The following is a 23609-nucleotide window of genomic DNA, read 5'->3' on the forward strand; positions in this document are numbered from 1 at the left end:
CTCCAGACCTACAAGCGGGAAGCAGCAGCTGAAGGGGTCTGCATGTTTGAGGCCATTTCTCCAGCCCTGTTGATATGCCAAACCCACTGAAATCCACAGCTGCAATCCAGATACAGCTGCACTCCCTGCTGAAGGGGGCTGGGAGAAAGCAACACCAAAAAGAAAAGCAGGGATGTCCCCAGTCCTCTCCCTACCTACCTCATATCATCTAGGCTCCCTTTCCCACAAAAGCTTGGGCCAAATGATCTTTCAAGGTCCATTCCAACCTATTCTGTGATTCTTCATAGGGTCATAGAATCGTTTAGGTTGGAAGAAACACCTTTAAGATCATCGAGTCCAACCATTAAGCCAGCACTGCTAGGTCACCACTAAACCACAACCCTCAGCCACACTTCTAGATGGATTTTAAACCCCTCCAGTGATGGGGACTCCATCACTGGCCTCACAGCCTGGTCCAGGGCTTGACAACCCTTTTGAGGAAGTAATTGTTCATCATGTCCAACCCAAACCTCTTCTGGTGCAACCCGAGCAAAGCCACACGCTTTAGTTCTAAGAAAGATAACCCCACTAGTACAGCCAAAGGGACATTCCTGCTCCCTACCGTTAGTGTTCTGAAATGCAAATTGAGATCAGCTCTGCTCCAAGCAGAGGCTGGATTCAGCAGCTTGCAGAGGTCCTGCTCAGCAGGAGTCATTGCATGGCATCATCAGGGGACAGCAGCAGGGCTGCTGAACTGTTGCGATGGCATGGTGGCAAGCAAAGTTTCTTTGACTTTTATGGGAATTCTGTACATAATGATGCCAATTCACACCCACTGCTTAGCTCTGCTTTAATGACTTCCACCTAATGTGAGGAAAAACTTTGCTGTGACAGTGCTGGAGCCCTGGAGCAGGCTGCCCGGAGAAGTCATGGAGTCTCCTCTGGAGAGATTCCAAAGCCACCTGGACATTGTGATCCTGGGCAACCTGCTGTGAGTGTGCTTTAGCAGAGGGGTTGGGCTGAATGATCTCCAGAGGTCCCTTCCAAACCTCACCATGCTGAGGTTCTGTGGCTGATGTTGTCATGTTCTCCAGGCACAAACAGGCACCTTGACCTATTTGTGTCATTAATTGGGTGCAAGTTCTGCCTGTGTTTGAGGATTTGTGGGATGGAGACCTGACAGCTTAACAGCTGTAATTGCACTTAAATTTGTCTCCATCACCACCATCATCTCAGCTGTCACATTTATTCCTATTTTAATCCTGGGATAATGGCAAGTGTGATTTCAAACATGAAATGCGTTGTGGAAGTAGCTTTGCAAACTCTTTAGCTGTATTTTCATACCTCTGCATTTGACACAACACAGAGATTAACACCCAGCCCTGCAGACGCTCTCCTGGAAGAAGGAATTGATTAAGCAGGGGTTAAAAAAGATCAAGAGCTGCAAATCGTTTTGGTAGCTGTCAGGATCAAATCAAGAGTTCTCATACAAGTAAAATAGGTGCTTGGCTGAGGGTTTTGCCTGGGCAACAAGGAGATCAGCCTCTGAATGCTAAAAAGATTCTTAATTTCACACACACACACAAAAATCTTCTGACAACTAACAAAGAAGTCGTTTTGCTTACAAAAACTTACAGCAGCCCTCAGTGAAGATGCAGAGAACCTGAAGGATTAGCCCCAGTTGTCAGCTCTGTGGGAATTTAACCTGTGGATCAAAAATCTTTTTCCTTAGGTGGTTTTGCACTACAAATACAGTTTCTGGGGCCAGATGCTGCAAAATACTCAGCATTTATATTCCTGGTTCAAGGATGGCAAAATTCCAGATGGACCAGGGCAGTCTAGAAGAGGGGACCCCACAGAGCAGCAGAGGGGTGCTGGAAGGGGTGGGAAAAGGACTTTGGGAAATTACAGCAGGTTTTGGTATGCAGGCACCGGCACTGCAATGCCTTTCTAGGACGCGAGAAGAGAAACAAATGCCGGAGTGTGCAAACCCCCCCGCCCTGAAAATGCAGGACCCGTGGCCATGAGGGCAGCTGTCCCTTCCCTGAAACCTACTGAAGCCAAGCCTGCGGGATTTAAAAGATGTCATCTGGGTCTCACTTCAACCAGACAGGTGACTTTGGGGGTAAATGGCTCTCCGAGACTTGGACTTGATGATCTTAGAGGTCTTTTCCAACCTTAAGGATTCTACGAATATGAATTATCGATCACTACCGAGGGAAAAAATTACGAAACTCTTCTCCCTCTCTTCTTCATTTTCCCCAGCCCGACTCTTCACCGTGGGGTTAGTCGAGAGGCTGCAGGAAATTAAACTACAGCCGTAGTGGGGAAAGAAAAACGCACTTTTTGGTGTCACAGACTCCCTTATTCAACCTGCCAAACTGCCCACACCCCCGCCTGCAGAGCCGTCCCGTCCACCCAGAACAGCTCCCACGCACCCACCCGTGACCCCATACGCTTGCTCACCTGTACCGCTGCCCCAGCCCCAGCCCCAGCCGCCCGGCAGCGGTCCCAGCCCGGGTCCCGGTCCCGGTCCCGCCGCGGGCCAGCGCGGGGCCAGCGGGGCAGAGGCGGCGGCGGGGACCCGGCGCGGCGGTTCCCGGGCCAGGAGCGCTTCGATGTGGAAGGGGGTTTTGGGGGTGGGAGGGGGCGGCGGGCCCGACTGTGGGCGCGGAGGGCTTCGCAGCATGGCCAGGCCGGTGAGCTGCCCGCCGGCCCCACCGGCTTATATGGAGGGCGTTGGGGGGTGGGATGAGCCGCGCTCCTATGCAAAGCGACGCCGGGGGGGCAGCGGGGGGTGCCCCCAACCCGCCGGCCCGCAGCAGCAGCCCCACCGACACCTCTCCTGCCACAGCGACACCCCCACCGGCACCCCTCCTTCCTCATCGACAGCCCTCGTCCCCGCCGACACCCCTTCTTGGCCACCAGCACCCCCACAGACACCACTCCTTACCCACCGACACCCCTCCCTCCACACCAGCTCCTCCAGCAAGAGTCCTCCTTCCACATCGACACGCCTAGGGACACCTCTTCTTCCTCACAACGCTCCTTCTCCCACACCAGCTCTTCTGCCAACACCTCTCCTTCCACATCAGCTCCTCCACCGACACTTCTCGTTCCATGCCAACACCTTCTGGGACATCTTTTCTGCCCTGCTGGCACCTCCACTGACACCCACCTGGACATCGGTATCTTTCCCTACGGGCACCATGACTCCTTTCCTATGGATGCTTGAACCAAAACCCAGACTCCTTGCCCACAGACCCTCCCACTGAAATGTGCTCCTTCCCCACAGACACCCAACCCAGCACCCACTTCTTCCCCACAGACACCCGCACTGACACCAGTTCCTTCCTCACAGATGCCTGCACTGACACCTGCTCCTTCCCTGCAGACACCTTCTCCTGTTCCATGGACACCCACAACCAACACCCGACCTCCTTCCCTACAGATCATCACACTGACACCTGCTCCTTCTCCTGTTGCATGGATACCCACACCAACACCCACTCCAGACAGATACCCACAGCATCACCTGTCTCCAAAGTGGCCCTTTCCTCATGGACACCTTCACCTGCACAACCTTTCTGGCAGCCTCACCTTCACCCACACACACCCACATGGACAGCTGCAGCTCTATGCCTGACCCCACTGACACTCAAACACCCCCTGACACCCACATTTTCTCCCCAAGCCTCACAGCAACACCGTGGCCACGCTTCTCAGGCCTGCCCACCCTGACTCATTGCCCATGGGCATAACCTGGGACCAGCTGTGGGAGCCTGTCCTGCCACTGTGCCAAGGGGAACATGCCTGCACAACCATTCTTGCTCACATCACCCCAAGCACCAAAGTCAAGCTGAAAACTCCCTCTGGTGTGTGCCAACATGAAGAAATCCCTAGAGCAGTGTCTCCAGGATAATAAACACAGAGCAAAAATCCCCTGTGGTTTGATAACCCAGCACCAACCATCCCTGCATGCACAGGCCAGCTGCCTGCATCCCGAAAACCCTGCCTCAAAGCAGGAATTTGTGCATTTCACCTCTCTTTTCACTGCCCAAGCTGTAGAAATAGACCTCCTTACAAACCAGCAGCTCAATATTTTTGAGCATTTCAAAGCAAAATGGAAATTCTGGGAATGGATGGGCAGGATAATCCCACTCACAAGGAAGCACCCTGGTGATGGCCATGGGGAGGAGGATGCCTGCAGGAGACAAAAGAGTCCCTCAAGTTTGCCCTTAAAACACTTCTTTTTTTTTTTTTCCTCCTGCTATTTAGCATCCTGTCTTCCACAGCAGCTTCAAAATAGGTGAATAAATACAGCTGCTGCTTTATGGCTCCCTGTCCAAACAGGCAGCCCCAGCCCTGCCACCCTGTAACCCTGGGCTTAATTGAAATCACACCTTCAAAGCTGGGCAAGTGCTGAAGCCTCCCCCTCAAAAAAAAAAAAACAAAAAAAAAACCAAAACCCACCAGTGAGAAAAATAAATCCACAGGGATTCACAGCTTCTGGTTCTGCTCGCACAGAGGCTGTGTGGATTAAAATATGGGTGCTACAAGACAAGGGTTTGGGTTGTTTTATTAAAAAGGGTTGTTTTATTAAAAACCACTTGAATCATCTGCAGGGTGAGTGCCAAGAGGATGGAGCCAGGTTCTTCTTGGTGGTGCCCAGTGACAGGACAAGGGGCAATGGGTGGAAATTGAGGCATAGGAAGTTCCATAGAAACATGAGAAAAAAAAATTTCGCAATGGGGGTCATGGAACACTGGAACAAGGCTACCCAGGGGGGTTGTGCAATCTCCCTCTCTGGAGAAACTCAAAACCTACCTGGATGTGTTCCTGTGTGATCTGGTATAGGTGATCCTGCTCTGGCATGGGGGTTGGACTGGATAATCTTTCAAGGTCCTTTCCAGCCCCTAACATTCTGTGGTCATTTAGGCTGAAGAGACCTTCAAGATCATTGAGTCCAACCATCAAGCCTACTCTCCCAAGCTGCTGAATTATTTTCCTTTGTTATAATGTCATAGAATCATAGAATCACTTTGGAAAAGACCTTGAAGCTCATCGAGTCCAACCGTTATTTCATTACAGTAAGTCACAGAATCGTTCAGGTTGGAAAAGACCTTTCAGATCAGCAAGTTCAGCCATCACCTGACTGCCAAGTTGTGGGAACCACGGAGATTGTGTGGAAGGAGATGTCAGAAACGCTTAGGGGAGCAGAGATATGTGGTGGGTGTTGGGGTAGGCAAGCCCTCGGTGGAACAGAGGGGCACGGGGAGCTGCTGTTGGCAGGACGGTTGGACAGACAGATGGGATAGACAGAGGGATGGACAAGCAGCAAACCCACCAGCTGACTCTTGCCTTGGCCGAATTGGCTGCCTAATGACGCGTCCTGTTTCCCATTAGCAGTGTGTGCTCAGCTAATGCATTTCGGTTGAAAGCTGGAAATTTTCACTGGCTGGTAATGACTTGGGAAATCTCGCACCCAGCAGCCAGGCAGAGCGGGGGGCTTGGGGCCGGGGAACACCCCCCACCACCACCACCCCATCCTCACCTGCCCCTGCCCACACGAGGTTCCACCACTGGCTCCATCCCCACCCTATCTGCTCCCGGCAAAAGGGCTTTTTACAGGAGCTGGGTATGGGAGATGAAAGGATGGAGCCTGAACCTCTTATATTTTTTAGCTGTGGGGTTTTGGTGTTTTGTTTTGTTTAAGTTTATTCCAGTTTTACTTTTCATGAGTGCAGAAAATATAAAGAGGAGGAGGATTTCGGGGCGTGGGGGACTAAAAAAAAATCCCCAACAACAACAAAAAAGCGCCCCCAGCCCTTTGTAAACATCCCCCCTGAGCAAAGGGAAGGAGGTGAAAAGCATTTCCTGATAACTCCATTAGAGAATGAGGCTGCATTAACATTCCAAGTACCTCGACAAGAGATGAAAGTGGGGAACTTGAGTTCAGCCTCTCCTTGCTCCAGATGTTATTATGGGCTCCCTGAATGGTTTTTTTATTTCTTTTTTTTTGCCAAGAGACAAAGATGTTGCCTACTTCAAACGGGGCTAATTGATGCTAATGACTATCAGATAGAGTGGGGGCCCTTGTTCCCCCCTGCAAAGGGGAAAGAGAGCGCATTTTACAATCCCCTCATAGAAAACGGCCCACTCTTCAAACCAGGTTGCTGCTTTGGGGATTTTTGTTTCTCTCTGGCTGTTGCTTTCTCTCCTCCTCCACTCCCCCCTCCCCTCTCTCCCTCATCTTTTCTGTCCCCCTTCTTCTGGGCACCCCGCAGCTCTCACTTGTTTGCCCATGAGAAATTTCACACCTCGCCTGGGTCGGTGGGGAGAGCTTGGCTCCATTGCCAGCCCTCTGCCAGCCCCAAAACCATCCCAGGGGGCAAAAGAAGTGGCGGAAATTTCCCCAAACCCACAGCAAGCACACGTGAAAACGTGACAGGGATTTTGTGCATCGCTAATCCCGAGTCTGAGCCTTTCTGCAAGTGGGAAAACATCTTCTTGACAGAGAGCATCCTTTCAGTCTCATCCCATTAGGGAGAAGATGGATCCCAGGGCTCCTGTGCTGTTTCAACAGGGGTGTGCTCATTAGGATACCCAGCACTGCCAACCCGAGGAGTCTGAAATCATGAGCTTGTGCCTTTTACTCTTAAAAAAACCCAGCGAAACAAATTGACTTAAAAATGGGGTGCAGAACATCCATCTTTAGCTTTTGGCCTTGTATCAGATTTTTGCAGCCACATTTTCTGTGATAATCCATGGTAATAATCACTAATAATCCACAATCCAACAATAAAAGGGCAATAAGGTATGTCCCTAAAATATGTGGCTCCTGGAGCTGGTGATTTGCTCCTTCCCAAGCTGGATCCCACTGAATCCCATGGGTGCAGGGAGAGGAGAGAAAAAAAAGGCCATGAGGTTTCTCCCTGGAGGACAACTGATGCATGTTCATTCCTTTATCATAAAGTCTAGAAAAGAGATATTACTTAAATTAATGATAATTCCTGTGCACACTCTCTGCTCTGGGAGCACCTAGCAGTGCCAGGAGCCAGGGTACCATCCTGCCTTGGCTTTGCCACCTTCAGCAAAGTGCCAAGGAGCTGCAGAGATTTCCAGAAAAGGGTAATGGTGTTGATTGCTCTTGGCAAACCCTGTTACTCCTGTTTGCAGCAGGATCTGGCCACAGTTCACTTGTCTTCTGGATCCTCAGCACCTTGCAAGGTTCCATGTGCAGACTGAAGTGATGACAGCAGCAGTGGCACAACACAGTTGGCACTTTGGGGGCCAGCAATGGGAGCCCCAGTTACAGGTGACCTGAGCACAGCCAGCCCCATACAGCCCCCTGTGAGAGGCCAGCACAGGGCCAGCCACCTGCTCCAGGAAAACGTTTCTTCTGAGATTGTGGTTCTTCACTGAGGGGGTGGTGAGACACTGGAACAGGCTGCCCAGAGAAGTTGTTGATGCCCCTTCCCTGGAAGCATTCACGGCCAGATTGGACAGGGCTTTGAGCAACCTGCTGTAGCAGAAGGTGTCCCTGCCCATCACAGGAAGGTTGGAACTAGATGATCTTTAAGGTCCCTTCCAACACAGACCATTCTGTGATTCTCTGGTCGTTACTTTGCAGTTTGATTTCACTGCCCAAGCACTGCTGAAAGCCCAGTGGAAGTAGCAGCATGGAATGGACTTGAGAACATCCAACTTTCCTCCATTTTATCCAAAATGCTGGCCTGCTTAGGAGATCCCACCCCAACCCATCCTCTCCATCCCTACCACCTTATTCTATCCTTGGCTTGTCAAACCTCTCAGGGAGCTGATTCAACACACTCATGCCATGGAGAACTCCTGATGCAGAGCCCAGGGGTGCAGGCAGAGGGGAGCTGGCACAGGTTGGGGGAGGCAGAGGGCAGCAGCCTTCTCTCCCTGCTGGCCCCAGACAGCCAATACACACCCCAGCCACCTTCCAGACACTGGCCCCTGCTGCACTGTCAGGTTAATTTGGGATAATGGCCTGCAAAGCACCTCAGCCCCATCCAGGTCTCATTAGCACTTGATAATATCAGGCATCCTGAGGAATTGCAACTCTTTCTCCTCCACCCCAGGGCACAGAGCCCAGCACCCAGCCAGACTAGGGTGTCCCTGGGGATTGGGACAGAATCTGCTCCCATTATTATTACTCCATTGCCAAGCTTATAGGGCAAATTCCCTCTTCCCCCATAGTCTCAGATCTTTCCTGCAATTGATCACCCAGGCTGGTATTTCCAGTCAAGGTTGAGTTAAACTGCAGGGAGGCTCAGGAAGGCTGGATTCTACCCCAGCTTTTTTTTTGTGGGGAGATGTCCACAATCCAAGAAGGGCTTATTCTTTGGTGTCACACTCCTCCATGTCACATCTGGCCTCATATCTCAGACAGATGTAAAATGTGGGAGTAGGACCTGCTGCATGCCATCACCCTCCCCTTCCCTGAGTGCTGGAGACAATCAGCCATTGGAATAATCTCCTTAGAAAAGTGGTCAAGGCCCAACATTGGACATTTCCAAGATTAAGATGGACAAGCTGCTGGCCTGACTTGTCCAAACCATGCATTGCCAAGGAAGTTTGGGCCAGATGATCTTTGAGATCCCTTCCAAACTAAGGATTCTGTGATTCTACGATTCAAATACAACAAGGGTTGAGTCCACAGCTGAGTCCACCATGGGGCTAGGTCCAGCTGACACCAAAGTCTGAGTGGCCCCCCAAGGATAAGCTAATGCTCTTTTTGAGGTCCTCCCTGGTCTTCCTGTCAAGCATAGACCTGAACACCGGGTTCACAGGGGTTGCAATGGCGATTATTAAGGGCATCCCCCAACCATACATTTAAAATTAATTGGGAGTTATAAACAAACTCGGTGCTGAGGCAGCCCTGGGACAGGCCCAGTGCACCATCAGCCTGCTGCTCCCTTCAATTATCTTTCTTTTTTTTCTCTCACATTGTTCTCTCCTAATGAGGAGACTAATGACCAAAGGATGGTTCATAAGTGGTTCCCAGACTCTCCTTGCCCAGGGCAAACACCATCCACAATAGGATCACAAATTGTGGGGAGAAGCCCCGGCTGATCACATCAGAAACGGTGCAGGGATTTATCTCTCTGCTTTAACAATAACAGTATGTTCTTAATCGCCACTCCAAAGGGACAGCTAGCAGGGGATCTGCCCTGCCTCATCATTAAAACCTGGCAGCATCTTTTCTGGCGCTGCCCCTTTGTTCATCTTAATTCCTCTCCATCTTATTAAATCAATAGAGATGGAGTTGGGGGCAGGGGGTGGGGGTGGAGGGTAGGACAAGGAGGGGGGTTGCTGGGAGGGAACGATGGGGAAAAGCAGGGGTTGGATCCAGCTTGGGTCTTGACAGGGGTGCTGAGTGGGAGTGGGATCAGAGCTGGCATGGATCCCAGATGTGTTCAAGGCTGCTCCTGCAGCTGGGGAAACTGAGGTGCAAGAGCATCACAGCCCTAAGAGCCAGGAGGAGGTTTTGGCAGGGATGGGGAGCACTTTATCTGTCTGTCAGTCCCATGAGATCCCCTTATTCATCCCATTCTGTCAAGGGTTCCTTGATTTAATGATCTAATCAACTTCTTAAATGAAATTCACACCATTGCAGAGGATGTCTGCTGCCAGAGCCCAATCATGCCACAGGACCAAGAGATTTTGTGCCACCAACCACGTGCAAAGGGGGAGATGATGCAATTTTCAACATTTGTTTCTCTTTTTGCTTCAAGCCAACTGGTTTCAAGCTGGCCCTGACAATGTGTCTGGGAGCAGAGCCCCGGGGGTATCTCCTCCCAGTCATTCCATTCTTGAGACTGAGATAGGAGAGGAGGAAGGAGCAGAGAGCAGGAGAGCTGGTGGGATGAAGACCAGCAGCTGTTTAAGACCTGATGTGCCCCATGGCAAACCCAGATCGGGGCTGATGGCATTCCCTTGCCAGACCCCAGCCCTCCCCACTGCTCACTCCCACGGCAGCAGCACTCAGGCCATGGTCCTGCTCCGCAGCCTTGGGTTTCTTGTTGCAGGTTAAACACCTTTGGAACCTGGGATTTTTAAACGCAGAGATTTTGGCCACTGCAATACTCACCCACTATGAGGGGTCACCTTAAGTCATCCAGTTCCACTGCCTCATTTCCAGGCAGGTCATACCATTTCTCCTTATTTTTCTGAATCCAGGAGACACTTCCTAGCTGAGAGTTTAATAGAAGGAGCTGATGCCTTTGCTTTTTGTCTGAGCAAGGCAAGTTGGGGCAAAGTAATCCCAGAAAGACTGCAAAAGATGGGATGTGGTGGTGTTTCCTCTCATTGCTTGGGATGTCTTTTTTTTTCCTTCCCACTGAAACCAGGCAACATGGACCCATCCAAGCTGCCCAGCAGCCTTGGGAAACTTATTTGATGTTTCAATCAGGAATTAAAGGGGAGGGATAACAGGGGGGAATTGCTCCCTGACCATTTAACAAGATTACACGATGCAAGGCAGCCTGGAAACATGCACAGCCAACCCCAACACCCCGTGCCCCAGCTTGGGTTGGGCTTTGGCTTGAACCTCTGCTGCTGGCAGGTTATCCTGCCCAGCACCCAGCCCTCAGCACAAGGTAATCCCATTGAGCACAACTCCCTGAGAAGAGCTCGAGGAGGCAGTCAGCCGAGGGGAAGGGGGCTGCCAGCTCGGGAAAGGGATGCTAAAGGTGCCTGGGAAAGCAGCTGGGTCACAGGGTTTGGGAGGCTGGAAGGATCCTGCTGCTCCAGCATCCCAACACTGTCTCCTGCAAACCTCTCCCTTCCTGAGTAACCACGACTGGTGCAAACAAATCGTGTCCGTCGCCATGTGCTCAGCAGGAATAATCCTGGCAGGAAGCAAAGCAGGGAGGGGGACAGGGAGGAGCTGTACCCTACAGCTCCACTCAATTGTCCCTTCTCCTATATCAATCTCTCCATCTCCCATTCCATCCCAGTTACCCAGCCACCCATTGGCACCTATTTGCCAGCACTCTGCATTCATCCCCAATCACCCACCCACCCATCTTATCCACATGCAGCCCAGGCTGTTCCTCTCTGCAAGCAGTCCACCCTCAGAGACCCAGCCAACCCCTCTCACAATCTGCCTGTCCTCCTACATGGGGCCTGCTTATCTGCAGAGATGAGATTTGCTGGAGAAGGCTCAGCACTGCATCTTTAACAGATAATCTTTATCCTCTTAATAAGACTCCTTAATTCTCACTTCCTTATAATTATCTGCCACTAAAAGTCAACTGTTTTTTTGCAGACAGGTGAAAAAGGCAGCATCTTTAATGGCATATGCAGGATTGGGAAGGGACTAGAGGGGTTTTGGGGATGCATGTAGGGTTTGAGTAAGGGCACACAGCATTCCTGAGGGATGAGAGGGGTCAAGGCTCTGTCCCAGATGAGTCGAACCAGCCCAAGACCTTAGCCCAAGCTCTTGGGGCATCTCTCACCCATTTTCCATGGTGCCAAATCACTCTGCCTGGGTTTTATTCCATGACTCAGTTGAGCTGCCAGCAGTTGGGACTGAACTGTAAGACCTGCTCCCCAGACTGGGGAAGGAGTTGTCTCTGGCTAGAAAAAGAAAATGCATTTCTAACACCTTTCCAGGATGTCAGGGCTAGCAGGGGCTTGGCAGGGCATAAAATGACCCACCTGAATCCAGCCTTTCTTCAAACTATCAACTCCATCCTGTTATCAGAGGCAAACCTTTGTGTTTGGCTCTTCTCCTTTCCACTGGAGCAGGCATGGTCCTTTTCCCACCCTAAGGAACCTGCAAACAGGTGAGAGAAGGCAAGGAATGGCCTTCCTTGGCACCCAGCCATCCTGTGCAAGTAGGAAAGAGGACACAGGTGCCCCGAGGGACCAGCCAAGGATTATCACCCATCATGAGAAAAGCCTCCCCAAGGTGCCAGAGTGATGGAGGTGGTTTAATTACTCTCATATACAAGTCACTTCTCAAAAAAACCAAACCAAAAAAAAACAACAAAAAAAACCCACCCAAACCAAAACCAAACCAAAACCAAACCAAACCAAACCAAACCAAACCAAACCAAAAACAAAACAAAACAAAAAAAAAAAAAAAAACAAAACACCCCAAAAAACCAACCCTATGTCCAGCCCAGCAGTTTTAATTAAAGTCATTTCCCCAGCTGGACATTGGCTGCGGGGAGGCTGGGACAGGTCCCCCAGCCGCCTGCCCCATGGAAAAGGTCCAATCCTGCCCGAGGCTAAGCGCTGCCAGCTCCCAGGGGATTAAAGGTGTCCTGAGAACAACTTAACTCTGGCAATCAGCTCGGCCCCCGGCCGGGCAGTATTAAACCATCCCCGGTAAGCGCCGTTGTCTCGGGGCGATTGCAATAACCCCAGCGGCAGGCGAGATTAGCGGCGAAACCCGCGGCAGACATGTGAAGACATTAGCACAGTTTGGGCTCTTTGAGACCCGCCAGCTAATCCTGCCTCTGAAAACAGCTGGGACAAAGGGCAGCTTCCGTCACACCGTCCTCTTCTCCTGGCATCATCCCCTCCTCCGTGCGCTGTCCCCCCCTCCCTGTATCACCTCCTTCTCTTTGCCTCATCCTCCCTTTTTGCATCTTTTTAGGAGAAGTAACGATGCTCCCGAGGAAGAGCTGAGGGAGCTGAGGTTGTTTAGCTTGGAGAAAAGGAGGCTAAGGGGAGATTTTCACACTATCTACAACTCCCCGAAAGGAGGTTGGAGGCAGGTGGGGGCCGGTCTCTCCTCCCCATGAGCAAGCAGGACAAGGGGAAATGGACTGGAGTTGTGCCAGGGATGGTCCGTGTGGGACAAGAGGAACAATTTCTTCCCCCAAATGGTTGTCAAGCCCTGGAATAGAGTTCCAAGGGCAGTAGTGGAGGTCTCATGCCTGGAGGGGTTTCAAAGCCTGAGGGATGTGGTTTAGTGCTGACCTGGCAGTGCAGCATTAACAGTTGGAGTTGATGATCTTAAAGGTCTCTTCCATTCTAAACAATTCTATAATCTCATTCTCCTTGCACCATCCCCTTCTTAACTGTCCCTCTTCTCCTTGCATCATCCCCATCTCTTTGCACTGTCCCCTCTCCTTGCATCAAGTTTCACACCTGCTCAAATAAACCCTCCAAGTCCTTTTTTCCTCCAACCAAGCCCAGAGAAGCACCCAGATGTCCCTATTGCCCTTCTTATCTAGGATATCCAGAGCCACTGGTAGTTGCCTGCTTTACATCCTTGGAAGGATCTCCCCAGATCCCCACAGAGACCACCCTTGGATCATCCTCAGGCCAGTATCTGGCCCAAACCATCTGGATTCAAAACCTCTGCTTGGTCAAGCAGTTAACATTAAAATCTGGCTAATCCTCATCCAGCTGAGATGACACCTCAGGTACCCAGCTCACAAAGCCACTAACTTTGCTCCTGCAGGTATGCTTTCCCTGGACTTCCCAAGTTTTGTGGCTCCAAAAGCCCTAGAGAGCAGGATGCAATCCCTGGGTTGGGGGCAGAGCAGCACGTTACAGTGAAGGTGCTGCTGGCAGAAAGGAGGATGGATGGAGCTCTACAAGGAACCTGAGCTCTGTTAAGGTCCTGAGCTGTAGGTATCTGAGCACCTTTGGGATGAACCTTGCTGTGGGGCTGATTGTGGGTGGGCTGTGCAGGTGGTGCCCCATTCCCCTGGACCTCCAGAGTTTGCTGCCAGGAACAAGCACCCACTGAACACTTGCTGCCACTGCAGGCATAGAATCATAGAATCAGTCAGGGTTGGAAGGGACCACAAGGATCATCCAGTTCCAACCCCCCTGCCATGGGCAGGGACACCTCACACTAGATCAGGCTGGCCAGAGCCTCATCCAGCCTGGCCTTAAACACCTCCAGGGATAGGGCCTCAACCGCCTCCCTGGACAACCCATTCCAGGCTCTCACCACTCTCATGGTGAAGAACTTCTTCCTCACCTCCAGTCTGAATCTCCCCACTTCCAGCTTTATTCCATTCCCCCCAGTCCTGTCACTACCTAATAGCCTAAAAAGTCCCTCCCCAGCTTTCTTGTGGCCCCCTTCAGATACTAGAAGGCCACAAGAAGGTCACCTCGGAGCCTTCTTTTCTCCAGACTGCACAGCCCCAACTCTTTCAGTCTGTCCTCACAGGAGAGGTGCTCCAGCCCTCTGATCATCCTTGTGGCCCTTCTCTGGACACCTTCCAGCATGTCCATATCCCTCTTGTAATAGGGGCTCCAGAACTGGATGCAGTACTCCAGGTGGGGTCTCCCCAGAGCAGAGCAGAGGGGGAGAATCCCCTCCCTGGCCCTGCTGGCCACACTTCTCTTGCTGCAGCCCAGGCTCTGCTTGGCTTTCTGGGCTGCAAGTGCACACTGACAGCTCATGTTGAGCTTCTCCTCCACCAGCACCCCCAAGCCCCTCTCCTCAGGGCTGCTCTCCATCCAGTCACTGCCCAGCCTGGATTTGTGCTTGGGATTGCCTCGACCAAGATGCAGGACCTTGCACTTGGTCTTGTTGAACCTCATGAGGTTGGCTTGTGCCCACCTCTCCAGCCTGTCCAGGTCCCTCTGGATGGATCCCTTCCCTCCAGTGTGTCTGCTGCACCACACAGCTTGGTGTCATCAGCAAACTTGCTGAGGGTGCACTCAAAGCCACTGTCCATGGCACCAACACAGATGTTGAACAAGACTGGTCCCAGGACTGAGCCCTGAGGGACTCTGCTTGTCCCTGGCCTCCATTGGGACATGGAGCCATTGACAGCCACTCTTTGGGCACACGTCATGTTCTTCCTCCTCTTGCCACAAAGACGAGCCCAAGAGTTGCATAAATAATTTATTTCCACACTGTAGGCCAGTGGGTGCCATATATATTAGACAGACTCATTGCCAGCTATGATACATCCTATAATACACACAGGGAAGTGGTGGCCCGAAGGGGCAGCTCAGCAGCTCTGTGCCACGGTCTGTGCAGGTGCTGTTCCTGAGCCAGGGGAGGAGGCCACATGCTCCTGGCTGTCCCCTGACTCTGCTGGGAAGTCTTTGTCCTCCTCACCGTGGTGGCTCTGTGAGTCAGGGCTGCTCTGTGGGATGGACAAACCCCTCCTGGCCAGTTCGGCTTGTTGCTGTTCCCGGCTTTGTTTCCTCCACTTGATCCTCCGGTTTTGGAACCAGACTTTCACCTTAGGAAAAGGCAAACTTGGCTTTCAAACCTCCATGGTCCGTGGGGTCACGGTCTGCTAAACCCCCATGACTCAGGCAGTGCCCAGACATTCCAAAAACCCTTAGGTGACCACAGCCTCAGCTGTCCCCTGGCTGGCCAGATGTCCCCTGCCACACTCCATGCCCAGTGAGATGGAAAACTGTCCCCTGCAACCCAAGAGCTGAGCTGGGACCTGCCACTGGTGAAGATCAAGCCATAAGCTGGACACAAGTCACTTTGTGACTCAGTTTCCCCGTCTGAGATCCTCCACCCTTTCAATGAAAGCTACCTGCAATCACTGCTCCACACAGCTCCTGCCTCAGGCTGAGGGACTCGGCCCACATCCCAGTCACTGCACAGAGGTTTGGACCTGCTGGTGGGTGCAGATGGAGGCTGGGCATGGTGGGGCTTACCTGCTCTTGAGTGAGGCACAGGGAGGAGGCCAGCAAGCGCCTCTCTGTGCCTGTCATGTAGTGCTGACTTGCAAACTCCTTCTCCAGACGGGCCAGCTGGTCACTGGTGAAGATGGTCCGGACACGCTTGGCTTTGCCAGTCTTGGCTTTGAAGATGGGGAGGCAGCACTTGGAGATCAGGAAGTCTGGAGGTGGAGACAGGGGAAGTCAGGGTGGAGAGAAGCCTTTGGAGGGGTCCCCTTCAGAGTGGGGTCCCCTCTTGGAAGGTCTTTTCCTGGAGAGGTAGAAGGAATCTTCCCATTTAGAGGTGTGCCTTTTACAAAGGTAAAAAGAGTCTCTTTGGAAGGGGTCCCCTATTTGAAGAGGTAGGACAGAGTCCCCCATTTGTAGAGGAGCCCCTTGAAAAGGTGGATACTTGTCCCTTTTGGAGAGACTCCCTTTGGATGGGGTCACCATGAAGAGGTAGAAGGAGATCCCCCATCTGGAGATGTTCCCCTGAGACAGGCGAGAGGGTCCTAGCTTGAGAGGCAGTGGAGGTCCCCCTTATGAAATCGTCTGATTGAGAGGTGGACAGGAGTACCACTCCCCAAGAACAGGGCCTCATGGGAGAGAGGTATCCCTTTTGCAGAGGTGGCCAATATTCTCCCCTTAGAGAGAGGGAAGCAGGTCCCCCATTTGGAGGTCCGGGGAGAGGTGGGGTTGGGTTCTCCTGTAAGAGATGCCCTTTGGAGGTGGAAAGAGACTCCCACTTGGAAAGATCCCCATGGAAGAGGTGGACAGGGGTGTCCCTGGTTGAAGATGTCCTCCTGGAAGATGTGAATTAGGGTCCCTGGAATAGATCCACTTGTGCAGGATTCCGTGTTTAGAAAGGTGGCAAAAGGTCCCCCCTTGGAAAGGTGAAAGGAGACCCCTTTTGGAGGTGTTCCCATAAGACAGGTGGGTGTGGATCCTCCTGGAAGAGGTCTCCTTGAGAGGGAGTGCCCTGTTCGAAGGTGCCCCTTCAAAGAAATGGAAAGAGGTCCCCATTTGGAGATATCCCTATGGGAGAGGTGACCGTGAGTCCCCCTAGAAGGGGTCTCCTTTGGAGGGATGTCCCCTTGGAGATCTGGCAAAGCATGGCTGGGAGACAGCTCCACAGGGGAGGCGGCTGTGTGTCCCCCTGGAAGAGATACCCTTGAGCTGTGTCCCCACCCGGTGTGTCCCCTGGCAGGGCCGTTGGTACCTGTGTCCCCGAGCCGGGTGGCCCAGGCGGGCGGGACCCTGCGGCAGACGATGCAGACCGGCGGCGGCAGGGGCCGGGCGGCGGGGCCGGACTCTGGGAGGGACCCCCAGGGACCCCAGAACTGCGGCGGTGGCGGCGGCGGGGCCGGGGGCGGCGGGTAGGAGCATCCTAGCAGAGCCTCGATGGTGAAAGTCTGGTCGGGCCGGGCCGGGGGTGATGGGGCCGGAGCAGGCAGTGCTCGGGGCATGGCTGGCACCTCTCGGGGCACGGAGGGCTGTGCTCGGGGTCCGCCCGCTTTTATACGGCCCCACCGGCCCGGGAAGAGGCGGTGGGAGGCGAGATGGGGGCGGGCGGGGCCCGAGGGCATCGCCCTGTGACTTGCCCGGGGGCCGAGGGGCGGGGGTCCCGTCTCCCTTACGTGTCGCCCTGCCCTCGATGGGGATGTGTGTCCGCGCTGTCACTCTGTCCTCGATGGGGGCGCTCCCCTGGCATTGACTAATGTGTCCCTACCAAAGTCCCCCTGCCCTTCACTGGTGTGTCCTCCTGCCCTCAGTGTGGATGTTCCTCTGCCCTTCACTGACGTGTCCTCACCAATGTTCCTTTGCCCTCAATGGGCATGTGTGTCCCTCATGCCCCCCTGCCTCTACGAGTGCCTCTGAGAGCATCGCTGGTCATGTCCCTTTGCCTTGCTGGCCCGGGGTAGAGCTGTGCCCCCCCCAAGAAAGCAGCTGTGCAGTGGGGTGAGTGCCAGTATGATGTATTCAGAGTGCCAAGGGGACTGCCAGTCTCCTTGGGGGCTTTGGTGGCCTTAGGGTTACACTGCCTGCCCTGTGCTATCCCCTGGGCACCTGGATGCTCCTGCTTCAGTATTGCAGAGCCGAATCCCTTTGAGGAGGAGGAGAAGGGGGGGTTTCCACCCTGAGGGAGGACACACGGAGGTCTTCACTCCACGGGCAGGGAGGGGGACATGGAGGAGAAACCTGTCCCTGTAGCTGCCCCTCCCCTCCTAGCTCGCCCGCGCTCGGCTGATGGGATTCAGATGGTCATTAGGGGCTGAGATTCCTAAAATTGAGCAGCTTTTCCTAATGAGCTGGGAAAAGTCACACCTCAGCCCGGCGCTGCGGGGCGGTGAGCCCCGGTCAAAGGACTCCACCGGGGCTTGGGGGTTTATTGGGGAGGAAATGGGGCGTGGGGGAGTCGAGGGGCCGGGGCCCACATCTGCACCACAGCAGCCCCCCACTCTCGGCTTTCACGAGGTCCCTGGGACCCAGCACATGCGTGTGCAGCCCCCCAAGCTGGGAAACCTCCCCCAAGAACTACTCCAGCACTGAGAAAGCCATTATGGGGAGCATCCTTCACTTTGCAGCTGCTTAGCTAGCTCAGAGGCAGGGACCGCCGACTCCATGGTCCTAGGACACATCCAAGCCCATTACTGGCAGATGAAGGCTCCCTGGGGGCGTTTTTACAGCAAAAAGCCATAAAAACCCGTGGTGAGCACCATACCAGTGGTGATGCCATGCTCCCTGGCTCATCACAGGGGCATCACCCCGCAGCCATTGTGGTGGGGGCAAATAAAGGCCCTGGGTGGCGGGCAGAGATGAAAGGGCAGCAGATTTGGCATTATTAGTTCTTAATGATGGTCTTGAAAAGGCCAAGATAAAAAGGCAGGAGGCCCTCACTCAGGCTCCCGTGTTTGGTAAGGAGGTGATTTCCCTTTTTTTTTTTATTCCCCTTTTCCTCTCTCTGTTTGAAGAAGCTCAGCAAACACCCCCTTGGCACCTCCCCACCCCCGGCAGCAGGGTGGTCCCAGGACAGGGAGGTTGCCTGGCATCCCTGTGCCAGGTGGGATACTAATGGCATCCGTGGGAGTTGGGTCCAGGTGATACAGGGCTAAAATGGGGGTACTGGTCCCCAGTGGTGCTTTGGGACAGCCAGGGGGCATTATCCTGTCCCGAAGAGATGGAGTTGGGGTGTGGTAGTAATTTTGGGGAGCGATGTTTTGCAAGCAAGGAGCAGGGGAGGGCTGGAGCTATGTGAGGGGGTGGGGTGGGGGTGTTGTGAGTTGGGGAGTGGGGAGAGTGTCACTGCGACCAAACTGAGCATCTCCTTTCACTGGGTGTGGATCTAGAAGGAGGACGGGAAACCTGGGATGGCTCTTGCCTAATTTTGAAGCAAAATTGCCCCAAGGCTGCGGCTCCTGAGCTAATTAATAACAATGCTGCTCATTAGCCCAGGGCCAGGCTGTCTGGGCCGTGTGTGGATTGTCCGTCTGGAGAGGAGTGGAGCCTCCAGAGTTATCCCCCTCTCCCCGGACAGCCTCAGGGGCCACCTCGCAGCCCTCCCTTGGGCTCACGTCTATGCCGCATCCTGCAACCCCCCACCGACTGTTGTCTGTCCATCCACCGCGGTTTTCAGAGCCCGTCACACACAAAATCTCTTTGCATCCATGCACAGGTCCTGTCCTAGGGCAGGGTGGGGCCACAGGCACCCACGATTTGAGGGAGATGAGGGAATTTCTACCAACTCAGCTGAATGCTTGGAAAAATGCAGAATATTTGGCCACTCGCTGCCATCAAGTGGCCAGGGAGGATCCAGGCCTAACTCTCAGTCCCTCAGATCATTTTATCTGAATCCCAGATCCCCCCCTAGTTAAACCACTCTTCATTTGGTGTCATTAAAGGTCACACCACCTGGATTTGGGACACGAATTGAAGCCCTCCCTTAAGCATGGTAAGATATGCAGCTCTGCTTCTCCTCCTCACAGACCTGACCCAGCTCTGGGGGGGTTTTCTCAAGCAGGATGCCCACAGGTCATCACCACTGCTGGGAGCTGAAAGACAGGGGAAAAAAAAAATTATCTTTTTTTATAAACCCTGCAAGTGGCTGACCTGGAGAGCTCCCTGACTAGGAGGTCTTGGAGGTTGAGAGCTTCTTCAGAGGAGTTTCTCCAAATAATAACATTCATAGCTGTATGACATGGGCTAAAATGAGGGAGTCCTGCAGCAGAGCTGGGAGGCTTGGTGGTGGGATGGGTCCCCCTGGGTCTGGGAGAGGTCCCACCCCAGCAGACAAGTAGGTTGTGAAAATGCCATCAAGAATCAATACCAAAAGGAGATTTGTTCTTTAAAGGTTTTGTACCTTTCCAGGCAACTGGAGAAAGTTCATGGTTTCTTTTCCCCCCCCCTTTTTTTTTTTTTTTTTTTTTCTTTTTTTTTTTTTTGGAGGGGGGGTGGAGGAGTGGGGGGGTGATTGCTTGTTTGTATTTTCCTGTAATCTTCTGTATTTATATTCCAAAACTTGTTAGGGCTGTGGCTCATGGGGTTCATGGCTAAGGACAGGTCCTGCCCTGTTCGCACCACTTCAGACCCACTGCCTGCCACAGCCCTTTTGGATGCTGGCAGTGGCAACGTGACCACTTCCAGCAAAACCCCCACTGCTTGAAGCATCCGGGAGCCTTTCCCAAAGGTGATTCCTGCAGCTCTGAGCATCTTTGCCCCACAAGGACACAAGGGCATCACAGTTAGCAGGGAGCCCAGTTAGCAAGTGCCCCTACTAGTGAGGATACCAGTTAACAGGCAACCCAGTTAGTTTGTGTCCCCGTTACTGGGCTTTGCAGTTAGCATGTATCACAATTAGGATTCCTGTGAGTGAGGATCCCAGCTGGTGAGCATCCCAGTCAGTGGGCATTCCAGTCAGTCAGCACCCAAGTCAATGGGCGTCCCAGTTATTCAGCATTCCCAGTATCAGCCATCCCAATTACTGAGCTTTCCACTTAGAGAGCATCCCAGTGAGTAAAGATCCCAGTTGATGAGCATCCTAGTTAGTGGGCATCGCAGGTGAGTGTTCCCAGTTAGCGGGGATTCCAGTCAGCAGGCTCCCAGTTAAAGAGGATCCCTGCTGAGGGAACTCCAGCGGGCAGGGTTCGAGGGAGGGTGTTTAGGGAGTCCCGGCGGGGCGGCTTCCCCTCCGTGTCCGCCAGAGGGCGCTCCCAGACCGCGCTGAGGCACGGGCACTGCCTGAGGGAGGGTGGCGGACGGACAGCGGAGGAGGGGACATCGAGTTGGGACGTGCTGAGCTGGGACAGCAGGGGCGAGGACGCTGGGTTGGGACACGCTGGGATGGGACAGCGCGAGGGGGGACATTGGGATAGCACACATAAGGATGGGACAGCAGATGAAGGGACACCCATCAGGCTGGAGGACACCCGGAGGACATCAGGATACGACACAGGAATGGGACACAGCAGGAGGGAGACAGCGGGATAAGGGGACAGCGGGGAGAAGGTACAGCAGGAAGGAGGAACAGCGGGGAGGGGGAACAGCAGGAGGGGTCAGTAAGATCGGGGGGACACGGTGGGATGGGGGGACACAAGGGCTGGAACATACTGGGCTGGGACAACGGGATGGGGACACCAAGGTGAGAACACAGGGTGAGGGACACTAGGATGGGGCACCCTGAGCTGTGACAGCAGGGTGAGGGACACTGAGTAGAAACACATTGGGGTGGGACAGCACAATGAGGAACACCAGGTTGAGGGACACCAGACTTGGGCACCCTGGGGCTGGGACACAGCAAGATGAGAAAAACCAGGCTGCAACACACTGAGGCTGGCACACTCCAGGGGCCAGGAGGGTTCTCCCAAGGGCTGTGTGGACAAAGGCAGTCCTAGTGGAGGATGACAACTTGTCTCCTCTCCATACATGGGTGCACCACTGGCCATGTGCAAGCTCTGGCTGAGGTTGTGGGTGATGATGAGGAACATCTGCAGGAGAAAGTCAAGCACAGTCCCGGCATGCCTGCAAGCCAGTCAAAGGCAGACCAAGGGCAGCATCACTGCCCGGCTCTGCCCCACAGCATAGGGGAAGTCTTTCCCAGAGATCCATCCAAGCTGTGTGACTTGAGCCAAGCCACATGATGGCTCAATTCACAGCATCCCACTTGCTGGCTGATCCCAAGGCCAGATTCAGCCCGTCTGGGAGAACGTGTGTGGGCTCTAAAACCATAGTAATCAACCCTTAAAGTGTTTGTCCCTGAGCAGCACCATAAAGCTGTGCCTGTCCCCACAATCCCAAGGGAGAGCATCAAATGGAGGTGATGAGAAGGTTGAGGTTTGTGCTTCAATATCAGGAAATATTTCTTCTCAGGAAGGGTTGTCAAGCCCTGGACCAGGCTGCCCAGGGCAGTGGTGGAGTCTCCATCCCTGGAGGGATTGAAAAGCTGTGGAGATGTGATGCTGAGGGCCATGGTTTAGTGGTGGCCTGGCAGTACTGGGTTAATGGTTGGACTTAGTGGTCTTAAAGGCCTCTTCCAACCAAAACAGTTGTATGACTATGTGACCCTCCACCCGCTGGTTATGGGACAGTGAGGCCAAACATGTGCCATGACAGCGTCTTTCATCCCATTTCCCCCAGACTGGAAACCAGTGCTGCCAGGTTTGCAACATGCCCAGGGCCACCAGCATCTCTGTGTGTCCCCCTTTTTGCTCTGCCATCTGGGAGTGAGTCAGCCTCCCCCCTCCCTTGTCCATCTGCCCAGCTGGGAAAGTCAAAAGCAGTGTCATTGCCAAATCCAGAGGCACCTGCAGAATTGATGGCACCGGATTTCCACCCTTATTTGTCAACAAGCCTCTCTGGCCTCCCCCCCAGCCCCGCCGAGCCCCGTTAATCTCCCATACAATTGCAGTTTGCTGTGCAAACAGCTCCGGGGGGGTCAGCCTGGGGTTTGCATGCGAAATGTGTCATTTGGGGGCGGCCGGTGGCCTTGTGGGTAAGCCCGGGAGTGAATCGCAGCATCGCTAACGCGGGATTGAAACCGCCGCCGAGCGCTTGCCCTTCACTAACCCTAATCCTCGGCCCTCACTGGGGGCTTTTAACTCCTGCCCATTATCCCCTCCTTATTATCTATTGATTGACTTTTAGAAAGGGTAATAAGGGAGGGAGATTGATGTGCTGAATCCCGCCCGTGGATCACAGGCAGCCAACGCTTCGTTTTCTCTGTGGGATGGGGTGGATAAAGCTCCCTCGAAGAGGAGATGGAGGTGATGTGGGGCAAGGAGATGGGGATAGGGGAGATGGAGGTGATGTGGGGCAAGGAGATGGGGAAAGGGGAGATGGAGGTGATATGGGGCAAGGAGATGGGGAAAGGGGAGATGGAGGTGATGTGGGGCGAGGAGATGGGGAAAGGAGAGATGGAGGTGATGTGGGGCAAGGAGATGGGGAAAGGGGAGATGGAGGTGATGTGGGGCAAGGAGATGGGGAAAGGGGAGATGGAGGTGATGTGGGGCAAGGAGATGGGGAAAGGGGAGATGGAGGTGATGTGGGGCAAGGAGACGGGGAAAGGGGAGATGGAGGTTATATGGGGCAAGGAGACGGGGAAAGGGGAGATGGAGGTTATATGGGGCAAGGAGATGGGGAAAGGGGAGATGGAGGTGATGTGGGGCGAGGAGATGGGGAAAGGGGAGATGGAGGTGATGTGGGGCGAGGAGATGAGGAAAGGGGAGCTGGGACACACACGTGCACACGCACACACCTGCAGGGAGCTGCAGCTTCCACCCTTCCCTGCTCCACTGAGCAATCAGAATAAAAGCAAATTATTTCTCCTATTTTCCTTCCCAAGATGAACGATAAAGTGTCCATCCCCGAAAAGCAACTGATAACGCCTCTAATTTTACTGGAAGGCCTAAAAAATGCCATTTCTACGCAAAGCAGGGCTCTGCTCCCCTCCCCAGCCAGCTTTTTGATAAATGTTGCAGGGTTTGGGGGGTGTTGGTTGGTTG

At 53.5% G+C, this 23609-nt stretch overlaps 1 protein-coding gene across 1 annotated transcript; it reads right to left on the minus strand.

Moving 5' to 3' along the window:
* Positions 1-14942: 14942 nt before the first annotated feature.
* LOC128974743 (homeobox protein not2-like) lies at positions 14943-17201 on the minus strand. The gene is made up of 3 exons (XM_054391438.1): positions 16835-17201; positions 15613-15797; positions 14943-15179 (listed from the first exon to the last, which is right to left on the minus strand). Exons 1-3 carry the CDS (start codon positions 17199-17201, stop codon positions 14943-14945), a joined length of 789 nt encoding a protein of 262 aa, XP_054247413.1.
* Positions 17202-23609: the final 6408 nt, after the last annotated feature.

This window comes from Indicator indicator, chromosome 23, assembly GCF_027791375.1.
Source record: "Indicator indicator isolate 239-I01 chromosome 23, UM_Iind_1.1, whole genome shotgun sequence".
Classification (NCBI taxonomy): domain Eukaryota; kingdom Metazoa; phylum Chordata; class Aves; order Piciformes; family Indicatoridae; genus Indicator; species Indicator indicator.

Excerpts from the sequence above, each read along its gene's own strand:
- LOC128974743 (XM_054391438.1), bottom strand. The coding sequence starts at position 17,201 with ATGCCCTCGGGCCCCGCCCGCCCCCATCTCGCCTCCCACCGCCTCTTC. Across the intron at positions 15,798-16,834 it reads CACCCGGCTCGGGGACACAG|ACTTCCTGATCTCCAAGTGC; the intron begins GTACCAACGGCC and ends CTCCACCTCCAG. Across the intron at positions 15,180-15,612 it reads TGTGCCTCACTCAAGAGCAG|GTGAAAGTCTGGTTCCAAAA; the intron begins GTAAGCCCCACC and ends CCTTTTCCTAAG.